General features: G+C 41.2%; 1 protein-coding gene across 1 annotated transcript in view; it reads right to left on the bottom strand.

Moving 5' to 3' along the window:
• Nucleotides 1-22,384, bottom strand: part of DACH2 (dachshund family transcription factor 2) — a gene marked incomplete at its 5' end in the record, with an annotated part of 137,553 nt that overhangs the window by 40,887 nt on the left and 74,282 nt on the right. The window contains 3 exons of the mRNA XM_010131878.1: nt 8,942-9,022; nt 10,823-10,958; nt 22,023-22,195. Of these exons, the coding sequence (XP_010130180.1) occupies nt 8,942-9,022; nt 10,823-10,958; nt 22,023-22,195 (390 nt within the window). The remainder of the gene's footprint in view (nt 1-8,941; nt 9,023-10,822; nt 10,959-22,022; nt 22,196-22,384) is intronic.

The following is a 22,384-nucleotide window of genomic DNA, read 5'->3' as shown; positions in this document are numbered from 1 at the left end:
CTCGTGGGTACGTGGTGCACTGCAGGCACGGCCGAGGAACCCGCTTCTCTGAAGGCTGAGACACCAACCAGGCAGATCTCCTCTCCTGACTGCAGAACTGTGAAGGTATGTCACATCTTCGAAAGAGACACTTCTATTTTGCCCTCCCGTTATTAGATTTTTAAGGGAGAGTTGGAATAGCCCATGGGAGAGGCTGAAGAGGCTGCTCTGAACCCGACATTCTCTGTATCTTTATTTCTCTACGTAAACTTAAAGTAAATTATCTACTCTGTATTTGAAACTAACTGCATTATTTCTCTCTGTTCCCTTTTGTTCTGGGGTAAAACTTCTGTATTCTGAAATGGGATTTTGATGGATAGTTCCTTGTATAGAGAGATGAGCTTTTCCTTTTCAGCTGAGAAGGAAGATGTGGGAATAAACGAGGGTCCTTGAGGCTGTAAACTGTCTTACGAGGAAATGAGAACACGTTTTTGTAGAGTCAGAAGAAACCAGTTCCTCCACAGCTTCCACCTACACATCTGAACATCAGAACACAACTTCACTGAAGTCAACCAGAATATAAACGGGGAGGCCCCAGCCCCGCTACTCTGCTGCTTCCTCCAGCGCTGCCTTTAAGACACCGACCAGAGAAAGTACGAACTTCCACTACCTATCATTAAAATTTATCAGCCCATACGTCTTTGCAGGTTAGCCCTCATTGCTGAAAAACCCTCACAAAATTTCTGCCAATTTAGCCACAACTACTACAGAAAATAATCATGTTTTTCAGATAGTTGGGACCATTTAGCTTCAGCATTTTATGCGATTGATGATACATGAGCTGCTGGTTCTGTAAAATTAAACCTGTGGCCTGATTTATAATATATATAATATATGTTATCTAGGCAGCAATGTTTACAAACACCAAACCTGAAAACTTATCTTGTCTAGTAGAGAATTCTTATTTTGAGTAAGACTGTAATCTAAGTGCCTGACTTATTTTCTGCCAAGACTTCAACCTGGGTGAAGAGAGATTAGTAATAAATGTTCTTGAAACAATAAAACTATCTCAGGAACTCACTGAATGGTTTTTGCATATTGGTGGGTTGTTTTTTTTTTAAATATCAAAAGCTTTGTGCAAAGAAAGGAATTACGGTACAGTGGAATCATTATTATTGCTACTCTCACTGTTGTTACTTTAACTTTACAAAAATACTAACGCTTTACTTAAAACATACCAGTTAAAAGAAAATTCAGTGTATATCAACATACTCTCTCTCTAGAATAATTCCAAGCTCTCCTTTCCACCGAAATCCCTTCTGCCTGTAGTGCCGTAGGCTATCTGACGATAATGTCAAAAGCCAAACAGCAGCTCTGGCGACTCATCCTCTAATATGTGACTTTTCCCACACTTCTGCCTGGAGGACATCTTCATTACTGTGTCTTTCTAGATTTTAAACCTAACAAAAACCAAGACAACAATAATAAATACAGGCCAATCTCCTAATTGACAGTATCCATAATGTCTCCAAAGGTTACAGATGTATAAATAACATGTTATTTTCTGAACAATTCATGTTTTCTGACCTCTGTGAATAGACACATGTATACACACATATTCCATTTTCTGCTCCACCTCAGCCATCCACCAGAGATGCTCCATCCTCCAGCATATTCTGCATCAAAAAGGCATCTTCTACCACACCAGAAGAGGCACTCTGCTGAACTGTCATTAAAAATTTTACAGTTATGTATCCCCGCACTGACAACACTCGCCCAAATAAGCCATGGGATATGTCAGCAAATCCACACAAGCCAAGTCTGGCTCTCAAAATACTGCACAGCAGTCCAGGTGACGGATAAAACAGACAGATTCAAACCTAGACAATGTTTTATAGATTATAGCATCTCAAAATACACCTGGAAGCAGGATTTTATTTATTAAACTACTTGTAACAGCTTGTCATATTCTGTCAACTTGAAGAAAAATCTGCCTTTGAAACTACTGTCACACTGACTGCCAAATAAAAGAAGAAAATAAATCAGTTGGTATTTCCAGAGCAACACGCAAAGGCCAAGCATGACCAAAGAAGCGTGCCTGGGGAATTCTGAATTGCAGTGACCACTGTCTCTCTAGCTTTGGGCTCATTTGCCTTGAATTCAGACTTCTGATGGCTAGAATGGTGACAGCGTACGTGAGCCTGCGTATGTGCAATACAACATTCTGGGAAACTTCCACATGTTTAACAGTTCTCACGAATGTGATCAAGCATTCCAAACGCACCACAAACGAACACCATTTCACAATGACTTAGGAGTCCGGCTTCTACTTCCAAAAAGAGCTCTGTTACCTAGGGGCTGATTTTCACAGGTATTCATGGAGATAGGAGTGATACCTCAAAAACTCCCCAGTCTGGTCCTTCAAGCTAGAGCTACAAAGGCCCTTGATGACCTAATGCCAGGCACAGACTGTCGATGTGGCACTGAGGAGATACCTGAAAAACCACAACAGCCAGTCTTGCAGCTGCCTTCAGCCCTCTAAATTCACGCCCAAGGTCCCTCTGGCCACATGTATATTTGCTGTGAAGCTTAACTTGGGTCCTCTGGAGCACCTGAGGCAGACCACAAGCCCAGGGATTTGCTCTTGAACAGCAAGAGCAAATTGCTGTCACAATCAAGAGCATTTTTGGTTCTCTCAGTTCCTGACTGAAACAAAGGTTCTGGAGCCAGGGCCACAGTGACTGTGTTGCTCAGTACCGTGTCACCGATATGTAACATCCATCTATGGGCAACACGACAAACTCTACAGCCTAGCTCACCATCAGTAACCCCTAGGAAAAAAACCTGTATTTTATGAAGTGCAGCTTTCTCGAATGTCTTGAGGATCTTCCTCTGGCACAAACACTGCAAAACTTTCAAGATAATCAACTAACAATTTTTGTTATTATTTTAAATTTGTATCTGTTCACTTCAGCTTTAATTAAATGCCTGAAATACGCCAAAACCACCTTTTCTTTTAACAGACACCGGTACTGAAAGCAGGAATTGCTGCCTTGTAAGTGAAGAGGTGTTTGATGGTAGGTCTTTGTTGTCTTTGCTCGAAATGACACGTTCTTTCCAGCAACACACACAGTCTGTAGGAACAAAAATTCAAGCAGTGACAGCCTCAGACTTACTGGGTGAGCTCCAAAGAGAAGAACCCGTTCCTTCCCTGCACGGTCACACACTTGGGCACACAAATGCACAAACGCCATTTCTCAGGAGCAAGTTTGGTACTCGTGGCTGGCCCGGAGCACAGGCTGGGGAGGCTGAACCCATCAGCACATTCCCAGAGATCTCCAGGATTTCTGCAACCTGAGACAATCACTCAGCAGCCTTTCGGGATGCATGCTTTTCAGATCTTCCTGCTCGTAATGAGGAGTGAAGGCAAACTTATTTAATAACTCATAGACATTAAAATGTCACCAACTGCAGCTTTCAGGTTAATGACTTTGCATCGGAGGTATCAGGAAGCCGAGAATTCAAAGGGTCAGTTTTAATACAAGTGCTAACTCTAAGGGAAAGATTCCTGGGCCTAATCCAAAAGCTTTCTTAGGTTACTGGGTGCCAATCAATAATTATTCTCCTCTTTTTATGCCTTTCGAATCTGATACAGCTCACTAAGATGGACCTACCTGAAATTCAATTCACAGTATCGGAAGCAAAGTGGAAGTGGTAAACTATGAAGAGACCACATGACTTGGAGAGTAGCTACCTTATTTCCATCTTATTGCGTTCTTATTCACCTATTTTATTCCACAGACTTACGTGAACATCCCACCAAAAAAATTCCATCCAAAGCCTTTTCAGTAAACAAAATTCCATTACTTCAGCACGTTTATACAGACTCATAATTTGTAGTGTTTAGCCAGCAATACAGTACAGTCACTGAAATCTAATAAATAAAACGTATTAATAAATTATATATCAGTGCCTGGGTCCATCTGTCAAGGTAATTATGAAGGAGGTATTTTACCCTTCAGAAGAAACATATTCTTAAAAATGATTCTGCAAATAAAGATCTAACAGAAACTTAATGTAAAAGGTGCGCCCTTGGAATACTTCACTAATATCTCTTATATACTTCTTATAACCACCCTCTTATTTACAGATGTCTGAGCAGCGGTTAAACAACAGTCATCATGATTCAAGTCTAGACACTTGAAAAATTAAAGCTGGACCATCACTTTCTATTTACCCCTACTGTGAATCTGAGTGTTAGTACGAGTTTGCCTTGGTTTCATGGCTTTGGGGACAGGTTTCTTTTTGGATTGACTGACTGACAAAAGATCACATCTACTCTCAGGCCACCACTTTAACAGGTATTAGTTCACTTGCAAGTGAAATTTAACCAGAAACGGAAAAAAAAAAAAAAAAAAAAAGAACTTGTGGAAAAAACCTCTACCCAGAATAGAGCACTGTGCTGCTTATCCAGAGGATAGAAAATGTAAAAATACCTGAGTTTTCCAGTGAACATTTGCACTACGCATGTCACTGAAGGTTTCTGGAGGACGAAACCCTTGCAGCCTTTATACCTGTGTCTTAGTGCATCCACTGCTTGGGAAATGATCCCTGGGGCTCCCAGACACACACTTCGGTACCACAAGCAACATGACTTCACATCTAACTTGGGGAGTGTTTCGTGTACCTCAAGAGGAGATTCCCGAGCACATTCATGAAGAAAATTACATGTTTTTTTTTTCCTCATTGTATCTTTAACATGCAAGTACTGGTACCTCAAAGAAACAGCAAGGGGAACATCTCAAGTGCTGTCACCTATCGCATGCTGTGTGTACACTGCGGGTACAGCTTCGTACTCTCAGTTCTCCTTCTTCCTCCCTGCACTCTCCATCTGGATGTGTTCAGATTAACCGCTGAAAAAGCCCTCTCTCTGGAGGACACCCCAGCACCGGCGCCTGTTGCTGTTTCAGGTGTTCTGCACCTGCTTGTTCTCCTCCCCTCACGTCATGAGTAACCTGGTGCTTTGGCAATGATTAATTTAAACAGCATAAAACCTCTTTTCCGCTAATGAAATACAATAAATAAATACAGTTATTCTTTCATTACTGTAGTCTCTGGCCATCTGAAAATATTTCACTCAGCTGACAGAAATGATGCAAAATTCCCATTTCCTTGAAGTAATAAAGAGAAAGGTGTTCTTTAATAAAACGAAACGGGACAGCTGCCAGATGCACAGCTTTGGAGACTACCGTCTACTGGAAACATGAGAGACAGCCCTCGAGTCCAGATCTGTGCTCTGAAGATGCAGACAACTGAGCTAAAGAAGGGTAGAAGGGAAATTCAGAGAAAATCACTTTCTCAACAAACACAATCTTTATTTCTACGCAGAATGCTTGAATAAAGGTTAAGTCTGAAGATTCTAGTCATTTATGGAACTCTCCTGTGAAATATTACTCTTATTCACTCAGGGTGGAGTGAAGCTCCAGCGCCCCAAACACCCACGTGAACAAGGCTCAGAGGACGCCGAGGTCCCCGGGGCTCACACGTCCTGCCCTGCCGTCCCAGCGCAGAGGGGCAGGGCTGGTGGGTGCCCAGCCCTCTCCAGGGCTCGGGGCATGCCTCTGCTCCAGGAGGACCAGCACTTGTGCAGCCTGTCCGTGTGGACCATTCCCACCTGGAATAGTAACCAGCAGCATTAGCTGGGGAGCAATCTTCCACAGCAGCAGGCTTTGGCCAAACTTGGTTCCCACTGAAGACATCATGAACATTCCCAGTGATTTCACTGTGGCAAGAGTTGGGCCAGTGCCTTTTATTACTCCATCCCCTATGAGGAGTTTGAAATATTTCCTGTCATGCAGTCAAGCAGAATAATTGTTCCAGCATTTACACCCGACTGGAAGCCTTGGCCAAACTCCCTTCTGGCTCGTTTAACCTTCCTGATGCCAGAACTCATATGGAGGTTTCTACAAAGCCCATACAGGGCTGTGGCAAACACAACCCCTTTCCCATACACGAGAGGTTTTTTCCAGGATATAGACTGAGGCAGATGAATTTAGAATTTAGTTTCTGTGAGCAATCATGCAGGTAAAATGTAATTGCTTAAAACCAGACATAGCAAGTCAGCGCACTCCGGAAGAATTTGTGTATACGTTTCTGTAAACATTTGGAGCTATGTTCTGCAGGGGATTTTCTAACTCTGTTTCCTTTCACTAGTGATTTCAAAATAAAGCACAGATTTCATATGGTTTTCTCTCCACCCCTGACATGGATGCACAGGCAAAATGCTGGTGCACTGTAACGGCTAAAGACATATGACAAAAATGTAACCATGTATTTTGTATAAAAACCCCCCACAGCTCCAGACTTATAAAGACTTTAAACTTTGTCGTCCTCTAATGCTAAGCCTGACCACACTTCCTAGAAAGATGATGAAAGGATGTGGAGTAATTGAGATTTAATGGCATTTCTCCTTCAAGAAGCTTAAAGGTATGGCCGGTCACAGGGCTTTAACCCCTCTGCATGGAGACAGCCACTAAACCTGTAAATTCTGTCCCACCAACACACACAAACAGCTCAACGTCATTGCAACAACCTCACATTAACTATCTTTTAAAGAAAAACTGTTAAACTCTATTATCTTCAGCCCTAATTATCTTGAAATTGCTTTGATGAGAACAAAGTGGCACATTTTTGACTGGTGCTGAGATCACTTAAAGTGGGACACGGAAAACATACCTGTGTATGCTGAGGGGTATCACAGTGTTTGCCTATAATCATTACAATAATTTTATTGGGTTTTATGCTAAGATTTCACATAAGTAGTACTTCTGCTCAATTTTAGTTAATTTTCATTTGTTTCTATCTAAGTGGTTCCAGAGTGCTCAGATTTGTAAAGTTCTATCAAGGTGTGTAACACAAAAGCATGTTCAATATATGCCTTCAATAATTTCTTTGTTGTTTGAAAACTTCCAACTTGCAGCAAAGCTGGCATTTTATGGCCTGCAGAGCTATAAATCATTTTTTAAATCATGATGATATTACTCAAAACAGATGTGAAAACATATGTTTGCCACGGTTGTATAAACCGCTTACCTGTCAAACTTAATAAATGTTGATACTTTTATTTTAACTACATTCCTTCTTAATAACTTTGAAAATATTTTCCCTGGTAAATATATTTTGCCTAAGTAATGGCAGGTTTTGCAAAACAAAGCTTGTTCTGTACACAAACTACACATCTATTTTTTGCTGGGCAACCCAGCACAGATCATACTGTCCACATCTGACTACGAAAACCATCAGACATACTCGAGGTGCACGAGACCCCAGATAAATACACACAAGAGAATCATAATAATCGTATTAGGAACAAAGAATCTACATGGGAGTGAGACAACTCACTGAGGAAAAACAACGCTTGTATGGCCCAGCACAGCCAGGCTGGGGATGTTCAGCAGCAGAGATTCCTAGCGGAACTGTCCCGTACGTCTGTCGCACTGCCAAAAGCAGCTTGGCGTTGCTGGGCTTACACTGTTGTGGCTTTAAAATTTCAGCTCTTGTCCCGTTCTAATGTTGTCAAAAGGTTTTAGCTCTGGAGCTATGGGATTACTCGAAAATTACATCTTTACTTCAGAAAAAGTAATGTCTTATTCTCGTGTTTTCAGAGAAAAACTTGACCTGTGCAGATCAAGCAGAAACCCAGAAATGTTATCCCATCTTTAAAATGATCATTTGAAATGTCTCATGATTCTGAAGCGCTGTTTTCTGTCACAGGTGAATCTCTGAACACTAAGTTCACCCTAAAAAAGTCCCCTAAGGGCATGCCAAAGTAACACCCATACTGAGAGACATTTCCCAGCACATACTCAATTACAAAAAGATTATCCTATGCCAAAATGCCAACCAGGAAATGAGCAGACCCATACAACTTGAATCTCAGGGTGAATTACAGTACACAAAATGTTAGCATCAGATATCGGTGCTTTCACACATGTTACAAGGACCGTTCAACAATCACAGGAGCCTGGGAACTGGGTTCACACGTGGTGGGGTTTAAATTATTTTCATGCTTTTTGGGATTCTGAATTACCTTTCCTGATTCTTAAACTGTACCTTCCTTCATCCATCCCGAGTGACAGGACTGCTAGTACCAATAACTGCATGATTTGCATCTTTGAGCCCCATAGGATATTGAATTGTTTCCCTGAAAAATGACTAAACATGCGGCAAGAAACCATGCACAGTTCAACGAAATTAGAATCAACTACTCTCCCAGGTTTAGCTGAAATACTGACCTATGTCAGTACTACAGGAACGCGATTTTTAATCTTAGGAATGAAGGTATGGTTGTAACTGCTTGGCCAGCGGCGCCGCTGCTTCCTCGATGCGCAGCCACAGGTGGCACACGCTCTACGGCACTTCCCCAGGGCTCCCCTGCAGACACCAACGTATTCCCTTTCTCCAAAACCCAACAGGCACTGCCGGGAGAAACGAGCAGAGGAGGCACTTCCCTGCCGACAGGACAATCGCTGCAGAACAAACATCACTTCTTTCCCGGCTGCCTCTCACTTGCAAGGTACAGTAATATTATTAGACACAAAAAATGTTTATTTCCCTCACCTACATACCAGCATCAGAGTAGTCCGCACATCCCCGGGAGGCAAAAAAACCCACCATGTGACTAACCAAATATTTGCTAGAAACTTCATAAATAATTGAGACAAAAGACCAGCAAAATATTAGCCCTGTATTATATCAACAGAGAGGAGCAAAGATCTGATTGTTTACACTGCCTAAGAATGCCGTGTAAATTCTGTGGATACATTATGCATTGCAATTAGGCACTTCGTTCTCCTAAATTTATAATGGAATGCCATTCCATATGCAGAACGCTAGAAAAAGGAATAAAACACATGATTAGTGTAATTAAATGCCTGAGACGGGAAACAGTCTGTAATTTTACCTTTCTCCTTTTGTATTTTTTTTAGGCTGGTCCCAGTTTCTTGGTCAATGAGTTCTCCTTCCCTGCTGTTGGTCAGCATCGCTAAAAAAATCAGAGTGCACAGCTATACAACACTGCCAGTACAAAAATGTCAGAAGAGAGGAAAACACTAAATTACATTTCCTCTTTGTCAATATTTTGGTATTTTAACATTTATTTATACTAAGTAAGTTCTAAAGCAAGTCAGGATTTTTGTCGTCCATAATCAACCGTTTCAATGTCCCGGCTCAGCACTTAGGAGCCAAACAAACTATGCAGTGAAAGTTTGCTCAAATTTGATTAAACAAAGGTACCGAGATGGAACCCAAATTACCACTGAGATGCACGTGCCTCCTTACGAAACGTTCAAATTAACCACTTAGAACAGTACTTCACCGAAATCACTTTGTGGAAAAGTACATTTAAGGCTTTAAGTGTTAGGAATTATCTATAAAGCAGCGACCGCAATAAAAAAATACAGATTGACAGAGAGTAGCCCAAACTGATAGCTGACCTTGGTCAAAAACCAACAAGCCTGCAAGACCAGTGAGAGGTGTTAAGTGCATGATTTCAGGACATCTATTTTCTTTGTTCTTACTTGATTAAGAATTTTTCCTCTCTGCAATTGGCCAATTACAGAATTTAAAGTTATTCCAGTGCCAACACTTGTTTAAAACTTCATCACCATGGTTTAGGGAAACCTTTTTTTTTCAGATCGTAAAAGGAAAAAAAAATAAATCTCTATAGATAAAAAGTATATACACATCTCTTCAAAACAGAAAGCATTAGACTTCACGCCAGAGAGATGTTTGGTTCAACATAAATAAACCCCTGTTTTCTTAAAAAACCTCTCTGCACCGTTGCTGGAGGCCAGTCACTTGCACTATTCCTAAAACCAGTCACGGTTGTCTTCAAAAGCTCCAGTAAGGACAAAAGCTCCTTCTCCACTGCTGCTGTAGGAAGTTCTGCTCCTTGCCCTGTGAATTTTTGGCCCTCTTTTACAAATGAAAAAGGAGAGAGGGATCCACTTCCTTGTCTCTGCCCGGTGTGTGCTTATGTTTAGGCAGGGCAGTTCAGGTTCTACTGCCTGGTTTGCGCAGAGCCACAGTGCTGCTGCTCAGACCACAGTCGAAATGACAAAACCCCAGCAAGCGGCAGAGTAGGTATTTGACGGGCGTGAAGTCTTCCCCAGCTTACATGACTGCTCTGCTTTTATAGCTCCAATCTAGCTCAGCAAAGCCTGCATGGGCTCCCGTCACTGGGAAGACAACAGTGTTGACATACAGTGACGTGAGGAGATGTAAATTGACTTGCCCTAGATCCCTCTTGGAAGCACCAAGAATAGGACCTGCACTTCCTCTAGACTGAATTAGCATTATGCACACAAGATCGATAACGCACAGGCTCTGAAAGCTGTGGTGGAAACGCCACAAAAATCAGAAAGCCCTCAGTCTCATGGAGACGAGGGAATGTGTGGGCATGAGGAGGTTTTTGGAACGGAAAAACCATCATGTAATCTGTGATTTTTCTGACACGGGCGCGAAGAAAATGAGATCTTACTATTTTTCAATTCCAGGTGCCTTCAGAGGCACGTCCTTACTCCAGCAGACACAGAAGGTGGTTGCCCCAGAGAAGGGGTGGTATCTTCTGTGCATGGATGGATGCTGGCACAGAATGAATCTGAGGGGCTGGGCTCTGACAGTGATGAGTTTTACAAAATAAACTCTAGAGATGAAATTTGGGGCATTTTTTAGCAAGTGAGTGCTTCTTCCTGAGTTTCCCAGCAAAGAAACATTAGCCTTAAAACTTCTAAACTTCTTGGGGTCAGTAACTGAGCAGGGTGCGAGGCTGAAGAGCACTAACCAATTCTGTCCGGTGTGTTGTCCAACTGGGATGGCGAGCTGGAGACGCTGCTGCTCTGATGGGAGGAAGCGTGGCTCCCAGGCCGTTGACTGTCTTCTAGAGACGGAGCTGGAGAAGGGCTGTCCTGAATCCTTTCCTGAAACAGAAATAAAACAAGGACTGTGCCATTTGATTCCTGAACTTCACTGAAATTCACTGACAAAATGAAGTTGGCTCAAATAGCAATAACAAATGGTCTTTCCAAAATAAGCAGTGGACAGAATTCAGGTCAAAAGAGCAGCAGAGTCTTCTACAGCCAAAACCACACAATGTGCCTGGGCACAGCTTTTCATCCTTTGCATCACGAGGTAGCATTTGCCACCTCTTCTTTATTTTATTTTTTCTCGGTAATTTTTCATTTTCTAAGTTTTTCACACAGGGAAACATAAAGAATGTTCTTTCACGCCATGTTCATAAACTACTTTTAATCTACAGGCAGTAAACTTGACAGATGTGAGTCCCATTTCCAACAAGCAATTTAGATTTGGATTGAACTGTCGCTGAATGCAGTCGAATTTGTAAACTCACTAGAATCTGTCCCTGAACACATTATATCAATGGCTTTTGAGGGCAGCGCCCAAACAAATTTTAAAAGTTGTGGCATTGGGAAGAACTTCACTTCTGCATGAAAAGCACCACTGGCTATCAAAAAAAAAAGAACGTGCTTGCAAATTCTTATGTGGACGTTTGCACACAAAACTTTGATGCTAATCTCTAACCTAAATACACGTAGTACTTTGGGTAAGGAGGAACAAAAAGGATAAGAAATCATAAAAATTCAGCAAAATGCAATTCGGCAGTTCTGTGTATCTACACTTGTAGATGGCCTGAAGGTGCTGTGGAATTTTCATCAGCAAAGATCTTTAGGAAGAGGTTAGACAAGTGCAGCATAAGTGAGAATTCATCCAGTCTTGAGGGAGGCAAGAGATTGTATGACCTCTTGAGATCCCTTCCAACCCAGGGGTTCCATGAGTCCAACTCCTCTGAATTAATTCACAATGCCGGCACCCTTCCTTCTTGTTCCCAGGACCAACAAAAAATAAGGATTTTCTAAAAGGGACAGGTCATGGCCTGAGATATCTAGTATCCCTCTATGCTTTAAATCCTCTATTACAAGTCCTTGATCCAATGAGGAGACACCAACAGGGGGATGTCTGAATTTACAGAATTCAGAAACTGCATCTTTGGTGTCACGTTCATCCCTGGCAATCAGCTGGTCCCTGGGGAAACTCCAAACTGAAATACTACTCTCTCCCCCGCCCCCCGCCCCCCTTAAAAAATCACAATTACAGCACAACCTGGGAAGTTTTGTCAAAGGAACTTCACAATTTTTCTGCCTTTCTAACGTCTTCACAAAGATTTTTTTATTACAAGTGTGCAATCTGGCTACTTGGGGGCAATTTTCCATGTGCTTTTGAAAATAAATTCAACAGCATCTGAAATTTTTATGCAGTTTTTGCTAGACAGTATCTTAAATCCCTAATACAGCTTTAGGAAGAGAATGGCAGATCCTAATAGTTTTTTCATTATAAACAGCATAACAGCTTCTGCCCCTGCCCTGTTGAGGCAGTTCATGAACAGCACTGGCAGGAAGCGACATTTGAAGAATATTCTGTTACCCATTACAACCATCTCTGAACCACACTCTTCATCTTTACAGAGTCATTTGAGAATGATGCAAAGGGAAGGTGAGGTTGGATCCTCCTCGTAGTAAGGGCTGGCATTTGCCTATTCCAATCACACTCGCTCGAAATGTAGCATTGAATGTGTTTTTAATAGGACAGTTATTGCACATTAAATAACAACTGAGCCTCAAACCCCTGTAACAGATGTGTATCTATTACACAGCTCCTAATCCTCAGTGGATCTGCTTTCACTAATTATCTATTATTTAATGAACATACAATAACCAATAAATCTTAAAGGGAGACTTTCAGTATAGTTCAATGCTAATTAAAAATGTTTATTAAGTTTTAAAGGGTATGAATCTATTATGTTGAGGCACAAGTTCTTAAAGTTTTGAAAACTGAATTAATTTAAACCAAAAATTTTTCAGTTCTGGGGGGAAAAAGTCAAAGTCACTAATCTTGAAGTCTCCTGTGTTTTTGTCTGCTCGGTCTCCAGAAGAGTGGGGCCTTAGAGGTTGCTGAGATGAGCAGAAGAGTGAATCATGACTTACTCTGTGGATGGGTTGCTTATTAAGTTACTTCTAAAAGCCACATTCTCACCCCAAGAAGTATCCTCCTAAAAAAATGAAGACTCATGCACGTGCAGTCCTGAGCTTACATGTACTATGTGTCTTTTCTCTCTGTGTAAATAAGAGCTTCCAAACAGGTTACTGCTAACAGGCTACAACTCTGACCGCGATGTCCTTTACCCAGATTTCAGTTTTAACAGTCCTCTTTGGCACTATTTCCTCTCTTTTTACCACAGAGTACTCAATTTACAACTAAGATACCATTTTGAAATGATTAATTCTACAAAAGAGAACATAGTTTAAGTACATTTCGTTGTCTCCTGCATCCATGAAAACGAACAGCCAAGGAGAGGACATGCCAGCTGCTCTGCAAAAAAACCTATGAACAAATACGACCATGAATTAATACTTAGATATCACACAAACAGCCATATATGTCATCTTAAATGGGAGTTATCCAAGTAATTCAAAAGCTGATGATTTGGAAAAGCAAAGTATTTGAGCTCCTTCTGGTAAGGGCATTTCCCATTGTCTCTTGCTATAAAATAATGTCTGCTTCAAGTAATTTGCCTTCAAACTCAGGGTCTTAGTTTGAAATGTTCAGGCAGAAATAAAAGTGTCAAATAACAATGTCATTCTTAATCACAGAGTGAATCACTTTCTAAGAGCATTAGTTGATTATGTCATCTAACGTCTTACCAGTTACAAAAATTTACATAAACAGGGAAGATAGACTTTGCCCTATAAGCAACAAAGGAGCTGGATTTTCCGCGGTATCACACGTTCTACAAAGGAGGATAGAGCATCACCATGTAAGACCGCACACGCATCCACAAATTTCCTATTTCTAAATGTTTGTGTGGAAATGTAATGCCGAATTTCTCCTACTATAAAGAATGTCACTATGCACAGGCTCCTTTTTTTGCACGTAAACAGATCCATTTTTCAGTCCTGTAATCAGTATGCATCTATTTAGCTACTTAACAGCGATGTGCTCTGGTTCATTAGGTAGCTACTGTTGTGTCTCAGCCTAGTTAAAATTTCACAGCAAGTTAATCTATTTTATTACAAATGAGAACACAAGCGATAATGTCCTCACCATTTTCCAAACACAGGGTTAACAGTATTTGTAACAAATCAACGAGGACATTTAAATAGAAAAATTGCAAATCTAAAACCTTAACATTTTTTTAAATACATTGATGACTTCATCTTGTTTGTCATTTATGTGTTTCACATTGTTACTTCACGTATTTTGGTTTTGCTCCTCTTGAAAAGAGCTCGGTTCCCACTGGCACACGGCTGTGCAGCCTGGTTCTACAGTAGGTTCACTCTCAGTAACACAGAAGCATTCGTAATTAAAGTCATATTTTCCCCATTTGTATTCTTTCCTATTTCGTAAGTTTGCAAGATTCATATTCAAGGTTATAATGTGATGAATTATATATATAAAATTTACAGATTGTGAGAATTTTGTGAAAAATTAAAACATTTCTCAAGATCTCACCTATTAATCTAACTATAGTACCCTACTTTATCTCATCTTTTCTCTTCCCTTTACAGAGCTGTAACATAAATTCTCAAAAAAGACTTTTGCGGTATTTAATCCTTTTGAAGGGTCATATATTTCTGTCTCACTGAAGATCAGTGTCTTGCTTTGGCTCAGAAAATGTAGCTACAAAGCTTGACATTGTTAATTTTAGTTGTGACTGAGGTTAACGGCACTGAAGTCATCAACTCATCCAATTTCCAGATACATCCTTGATTTCACCTCAATATCCCTCTTCTATTCCCTCGGAGGTAGTTTTCTACACAAATAACATGAAATGCTACAGAACAGTTGTGTCCACCCTGGTTTTATCTGAAATATATATGAACAGCTTACCTATTTTTGACATAATCATCTTGACCTTAATTCCTTACCTCTGATTTTTTTTATAGTATTGATCTTCATTTTCTGTCAAGAGTTTAGAGAAATGATGCTGCCGGATTTTCCTTTATTCTTAGTTTTAATCTAGTTGTAATTACTCTTCCAAATGTTAATCTATTAATGAGTTCCTAGAGGATTTAATGGCATTTCACTGCTGACAAGCAAGTTTTGGAAGTTTGTCTGAGTCCTGGATATTTTATTCAGACATTTATCTTGATATTTCACGTTTAATTGAGGTGCTGCTTGTGTACTCTACTGAGTAGGAGGACGCAGGAGATCTGGAATTCACCAGACCTCACTAATGAAATGAAGGAAAAGTGGGGATTCTACGGTCTTTAAGTCTAGACTGGAGTTTTAACTACTGTAAGAAAGATGCAGTGCTGATGACCATGTTATAAAAAACAGCGTTCATAAGCTCTGGCAGAATAAATTTTCCAGCATTATCTTGCACACTAGTTCCCGACTGGAATGTTTATTGTGCCTCACCTCGGTCTCCCAGTGCTTGCCAAATCCCTGTTCAGATTCACAGAAGGGACGACAGAGTTAAAGAAATCTAGAAGCCAGCGTGCCCCTTCTCCGGAGGGGTCTGTGAAGCCAGGAGCAGTCAGCCAGCAGACTGGCTGCAGAGCTCCTCACCTGCTATCCAAAACTACCCCAATTTCACGCCTGTGATACCGCTGCTCCTAGTTCCCTGGCTGAATTCCATCCTCAGTAAAAGAACAAGGAAAGTTAACACAATTTCAGATAGCAATGAATTGCATTGCTAACATTTTGGGGTTTAAGTTAATACTAAGGGGTTTTTTGCCAATATTAGTATTGGAAAAAGTATTTCCAATACTGGAATATTTCCAATATTGGAAAAAATATTTCCAATACTAATATTACTTTCCAATTGACCTTAGCTGATACTAACGCTATTCAAATTCTAATAACAAGTACATTTTTAATGGTGTTCTGAAGTTTACAGTCCTTAACTAACACATCCTTGAGAAAAGCAACACATAAACGGCATTTGGGCTTTTCAAAGAAAAGAAACAACCCTGACGCAGTAAGCAGGAGCTGTGCTCCATCTGAAATGATGGCAAGAAACATGACAGTTAGAGGTGATGTCTCTGGGCAGTGGGTAGGTTTCTATTTTGGATCTCCCCAGTGCCCTGGAAACAGGCACATGCAAAGGGTATGGATGACTTGTTGGTCTTCTGAGCTACTTCTAGAATCTCCAACCGCTGTAAGAACGGGAGATGAACAAGGTAGACAGCTGGTCTAAAATCTAAGAAGGGTCGGTGTGTCTGAAAGCCAGCTGGATCCCATTCATCTTTGGCAGCGTATTGGGAAGTCATTCACTTAAAATACACACTTTGCCCTTTAAAATGCCTTTTTTTCACTGTGTACATATAGTCATTTCAGTTGTAGTTGACTGGCAATGATTTTCCCACCAAATTTAAGAAATCATAAAAACTCTTTTGCGTTTACTGATTTTTAATACCAGATGTTCGTTTGCTAATTCCATTACTTTGTGACTACTTCCTATCAATTCATTAATTGCCAGCTGCTCAGCCAAACAGAAAACCCTGGCTAATCCGATGGGATTGGTGAACAGCCAAACAGGAGCTTCCTTCTCCACCGTTTCTTAAATTAGCCCGTGAAAACTACGGCAACCTCCGTTCTCACATTTGGATTTTACCTTTATGTTGTGCTTTGAATCCGAAAGCATAATATTGGCTAAAACTGGAAAGGATCCTGCAGTGGAAACTTTCCCCCTGTACACTGCTACGAATTGCTTCACCCAGTGCAGCTGCTGAAGGAAGGAAGGGCACTCCCAGGACTAATGATGGTAATGCTGTATCTAATCTACTTTATAGCTATATTAGTTATTAAGTACAAATGCAAATGACTAAGCCCATACTAAAAAGATCTGAGCCAGAACTAAAAGCTAGTATGTGCTTGGCCTAACAATATTCCCTTGCAAGCTTTGCAAAAAAGAGCTTCTTACTGTACTTTTTTCCACTTCCAAATTTAAAATAAGCGCTCATTGCTTACTCTTTAACCTAGCAAGCAGGTGTCTGGGTGCTCCCAAGCAAGACGTTCTTGGCGCTGCAGGGAGAGGGATACGCCTCCCTTCAAAGGAGGAGAGTTGAGGAGGGTATTTAATGCAATTTGTAGGGACCTGAACATCTCCCAACATAGTAGAGTCTCTGTATCAGAGAACAAAAATAAACAAAACTGCACACTCATCCTTTGCTACAGATGCAGCCACCAAAATTACCTTTATAAGAGGCAAACTTAAACTGCTCTGCCCTGTCACTCTCCTAAGTAGAGTCTCTGTATCAGAGAACAAAAATAAACAAAACTGCACACTCATCCTTTGCTACAGATGCAGCCACCAAAATTACCTTTATAAGAGGCAAACTTAAACTGCTCTGCCCTGCCCCTCTCCTAACGTACTCCAGTAGCCATGTCAGCACTAAGCTGCCAGCAATGAAACGGGACACAATAAATCTAATAATGAGAGGAATAACAGATTCCATGGAAGTTTTATTTAGAAACCTTGTAACATTCTGAAAACAATTCAGAATTAACTAAATGCGCAAAGAGATGATACTAAATGCTATAAACTCTGCAATGAGAAATATTTTTATACTGAGAAGAACTGTTTCAGAGTATTCTGAGATGGCCACAGTTTTCTGGCTGTCAGGTAAGTATTATGAATACGAGTTGTACAGCACACAGAAAATAGCACCTCTCAGCAATAATTACACAGCCCATCTGTATTCTCTTTAGGGAGTTTAAAATCATGTCACATAAAGCCTTTACAAATGCTTTAACAATCCCTCAAAACCAGAGAAGAACAGAACACAAAGAAAAGGAGACTCCAAAATCTCTGCTGCGTGTCTGCATCACACTGCACGCACAACGCTTTGTTCTGTCAGAAGACTGAATGTCCAGACAGAAATTGTGTAGCTCTGATACGAAGTACAAGATTTCAGCTTCCCTACCAACACTCTGTGCTTCACCTAAAATGTGGGGGAAATGGCTGCGTTTGGGTTTGCTTCTAAAGCACACTGGGGTGAAATCTCAAAGAATTATGAATTTAAATGCAAAAATAAAAATGCTCTGAGGTTTGGGTTTTTTGGGTCTTTTCATTGTTTGTTTTTAAACAAAACATTTAAACTTACTTTCTCTATTTTTTCCAACTGCATTCAAAAAATGTGCCATTTACTCCTAAGTGGAACCTGGGTAAGAGCCGAAATAATAGGAGGAAAAAGAGTAAGAAAAAGGGAGGAATACAGCATGAGGGAATGACGATACAAGAAAAATGGACAGCTGGAAACTAATTTGCAGGAATACTCCTACTCAGGAGAAGCACATCTCTCAGCCACTCTGAAAAGGCTGTTAGAGAGACAGAAGGGAGAGAGACCAACGAGAAGGAGAGATGGAGGAGGAAGGGTGAGGCATGAGCAAGATGAGCAAGAAAAGTCCAAAAAATGTGGGGTGAATAGACTAAGAAAAGGGAGAAAAAGGTGAAAGAGCCTCTCAAGTCTCTGGGATAGAATTTTGCCTCAGTACTCTTTTCATATCTAACACAAGAGAGCAGCTTAAGGTCCCCGGTTTCGAGTCAGTTCCCACAATTTCAAGCCCACCCCAACCACTCTCTCCCACCAACGTGCCTTGAAGGACATCTGGGACAGTGGCCTGTCAGACTCACATAGTCACAGCTCCAGGAACTTGGCTCTTGCCAGCCCTCCTTACACCTTCCCCTGCCCCGTCCCCACCTTTTGGCTGAAATTGTGTAAGCTAGTATGGTTTTTAGTCATATACCCATTCTGGCTCAACTTGTGTAAATCAAGACTTTAGGCTTGATGACGCTACCTCAACGCTCCCGATGCCCTGACTGTACAGAGCCTCAGGCCTCGTTCCTCCACGGACAGAGCCGTTACACAGGGGGCATGGTCTGATTCAACGGTTCACACAGCCCATCCGTGAAGACAAGAGCTATTCCCATTTTTGCCATGACACCTCTTCATCTGTTTGCCATCCACATTATGTGCTGAGGGGTCTCAACTCCTTTGAACCCAATTTAATGGAAATGCTCTGACAAGATTTAGGTGTGCTTCAGCATTCGATTTGTGTTCTCAGCATAAACCTTAACGGCTCCTTTATGATAAACTGTAATATGCTGTGAATGCCTATAACAGTCATATTCGTTTGCTACGTAATTAGTCAAGTTCATTATGGGTCCACTGTAAAATAAAACTCTTAACATTAGGTAGTTAATGCTCTCTGCTGTTGAGTTGTTCTATAAGCTTCAGTGGAAAATCCTCTGAGAACACCGTCACTGAGGAGATTCTTTGGAGCTTCAGAAACAGAATTATTGGACAACAGTGAACTACTGCATTTATGCCCCACTGGTTCTAGCTTAACCCATGATTCAAGTGGATGTCAGCTGAGCTCCACCCCAGGTTGGTCCTCAAGACCAGGCTGGCAAAGCAGTTTACAGCCAGGCCAGGGACTGGATTGCAGAGCTCCCCCAGCTGAAGAATAGCCCTGGGAAAAAAGAACTAAAGGACAGTAGATGCAAGAGAGAGAAGGGAGGGTGCTGAAGCCAGCGTTGCTGTCAAATTTTGGTTTTGCCACGCGACCCTCGATTACACAGATTCTTCAGAACCATTTGAGCTACGCTGCAATCAGAGGAAGCTCTGTGGGATGGGCGGAGAGCCCCTGAAAGGCTGGATTTCTCACAAGGGCACTGTCAGAACCGCAGCGATGGCCCTGCTGGCGCTGTGATCACATCAGACCCTATTATAGATGACTGAGGAGGTTTTGTGAGTCTGGACACTGCCTGCCTAATTTACAGTGTTCCTGTCAGGAAGAAATCAAGTTTCATAGTTATGACATTTCTTTCTGGAGCACTAAATGTTAACTTTGCTGATCATGCATATCTTGGTAGAACAGCTTATTTCTAAATGGCAAACGTGATATAAAAAGCATAATGACTTCATTCAAAACCTTTATAAAGCAGCTGATTCTCACACCTATAGAAAACAGGCCAAGTGGTATTTTAGTCATCAGGGTATGGGAATAGAAACACAATATATTCGATTAATTTCCCCCTTTTAAATAATGACATGATGCTGGAATTGCAGCCTATTAGAACTAGTCATTCTTGTACTTATTAAATGCACCCGCCGTCATATAATAAAAGTACTACTGCTGACAGATAACAAACAGCAGCAGTGCTTTTCTTTCACAGGTTTCATCCTACCCAAAGATTTCATCTTAATTACTCATCATTCAGAGACAGATGCTTGTACGTAAGAGAAGGAAAGGACAAAAGGAGTCTCGCACCCTCTGTACTGAAATTAATCTACAGTTTCAGCACCTAGAACAAACGAGAGAGAGATGCAGCATCACCTGAGAGGTGAGAGGACCACGGCCATGGCTGCACGCTTCACCTCCATCACGTGAGCTACTGGTGTATTTTCCCCTACATCATGTCAAGGGAAATTCCCACTAGAGTGCTGGTGAGACCTGCTGTTGCTGTGGAGATATCGTGTATCCTCTAGTGCAGGTGTCGGGGAAAAAATAGCTGTAAACGAGTAACTAGTATCAGCAAGGGCCTGCTAATGAGCATCCTTAAACTCAACTGTGAAAACCCCTAGTTTGTATTACTAAGACCTAGCACTGTTTACAAATACACGTTTAATCTTCATCTTGACATACTGATAGCATTTAAAATACAATCACAGCTCATGCCGTCTACTTGCTGCTACAAATATTCCGGTGCTGTATTTCAGTTACAGTTTTCTCAAGAGGTCTCAACAGCTGAAGAAAAGGTTACTGAGCGAAACAAATGGAACCTCAATTAATTTCTAACAATTCAGTGACTTGCAGTAAGTAAAAGAGTCGGACATCAGAAACATCACGCTTCCTCCACCCAGTCAACAACTGTGCAGGGACACTGATGACAAGAAGCTTTTACAGACCTTAATCCTAAATAGTCCTAACTGGGGAGCGTCCTGCCCCAAAGAGCGACTGACAACACCAACTTTCTCAATGATAAAATAACGGTGTTTTAGAATTAAGATATTTTACAATACAGTTACGAGAGACTGAGATCAGTAAATCAGTGGAACTTATTAGAATAAAGAAATTCAGAATTTTGGGATTCCAGAATGATGGGAATACCTGAGTGTAAATGAGCATAAACATCAAAATAAAGACTTGTACTTTCCAGAATAGATACCTCTAGAGACTCATATGTTTAAAACCAAAGAAAAACAGACTAAAATAACTACCTTTCAAAGCTGACAAAATGATATTTTTTCAACAAGAAACATGAATGTAAATACACATGAAAGTCAGACCAATAAAAGCTTTCAATTTAGCTGAATAAAAAGAGGACACACTGTGTTTTAGAGCATCCCTTAGCTCCAGTCTTTCCCACACACTGATCCTACATCCCCTTACTTCAAAAATTTCTTGTCTCAACAGAATTTTTAGTGTGTGGCAGGTTTTCATCTCTCCATACTGGCATGCAAACAACCTGATAGGAAGAGACTGTGGGAAGTCTTTCAAAAGAATGAACACGTTCTATCCAGCCAGAAGGAAATTCAGGTGTGGCTCGCAGAGACTGTACTCACCCAGGTTCTTCTGACGATTTTCTCTGCTGTTATCCTGTCCTGAAACTGCACCACACTAGAGCTCCTGCTATGTTCTATAGCGTGCTTTTTAAGTGTAACAATAAGTTTGATTTTAAACAACATTTCAGAGCAGCTTTTGAGCTTTACAGATGCAGCACTGCTTATTCCCCTAGTGAGTGTTGGTATCTGGTTTTAATTACATTCCAGATTTGTAGATAGAGCAGCGCATCTTAACCTCCTGACCGTTCTCGTGGGTATTTCCTCAGGCTGAAGCACTACCAGGAACAGCAGACCAGGTCTGCCAGAGGCTCATCGCCTCTCAGTTATCTTCCCTATAAAAGTCACTGGCATGGTTTTTATCTATTTCTTCCAAGTCTCAGAGGTGACTCTTACCTTTATCACAGAGGCCCCTGCCCTGGAAAGGGGACTGTGCATTTGGGCTGCTGCAGCCATGTTAGCTATTGTGTTGAGGTGGTTCATCTGATTCATTGCCATTGCAACCGAAGCAGGAGGTAGGCTGACGGGAAGCAGAGGGTGGGGCATCATCATAAACGGCAGGTCTATCCCTAAAAGAGAGCACGGGCAGGTTATACATGTCGGTCCCTCATTTTATAACCCAACACCTTCATTTTTAAAGTCTAGACTCTACCGGAACAGCGCCTAGTCAAACTCAGTGTTATTGTGTTTTAATAATTTGGATGTTTCATTGGGAATAATTGACTTTGCATTCCAGAAAAGGCTGGATGGTTTGTATT

This window comes from Buceros rhinoceros, unplaced genomic scaffold (genome assembly GCF_000710305.1).
Source record: "Buceros rhinoceros silvestris isolate BGI_N320 unplaced genomic scaffold, ASM71030v1 scaffold5902, whole genome shotgun sequence".
In the NCBI taxonomy this organism is placed as follows: domain Eukaryota; kingdom Metazoa; phylum Chordata; class Aves; order Bucerotiformes; family Bucerotidae; genus Buceros; species Buceros rhinoceros.
Note: the sequence above shows the minus strand (reverse complement) of the source record. Positions and strands in the feature narration are given on the sequence as shown.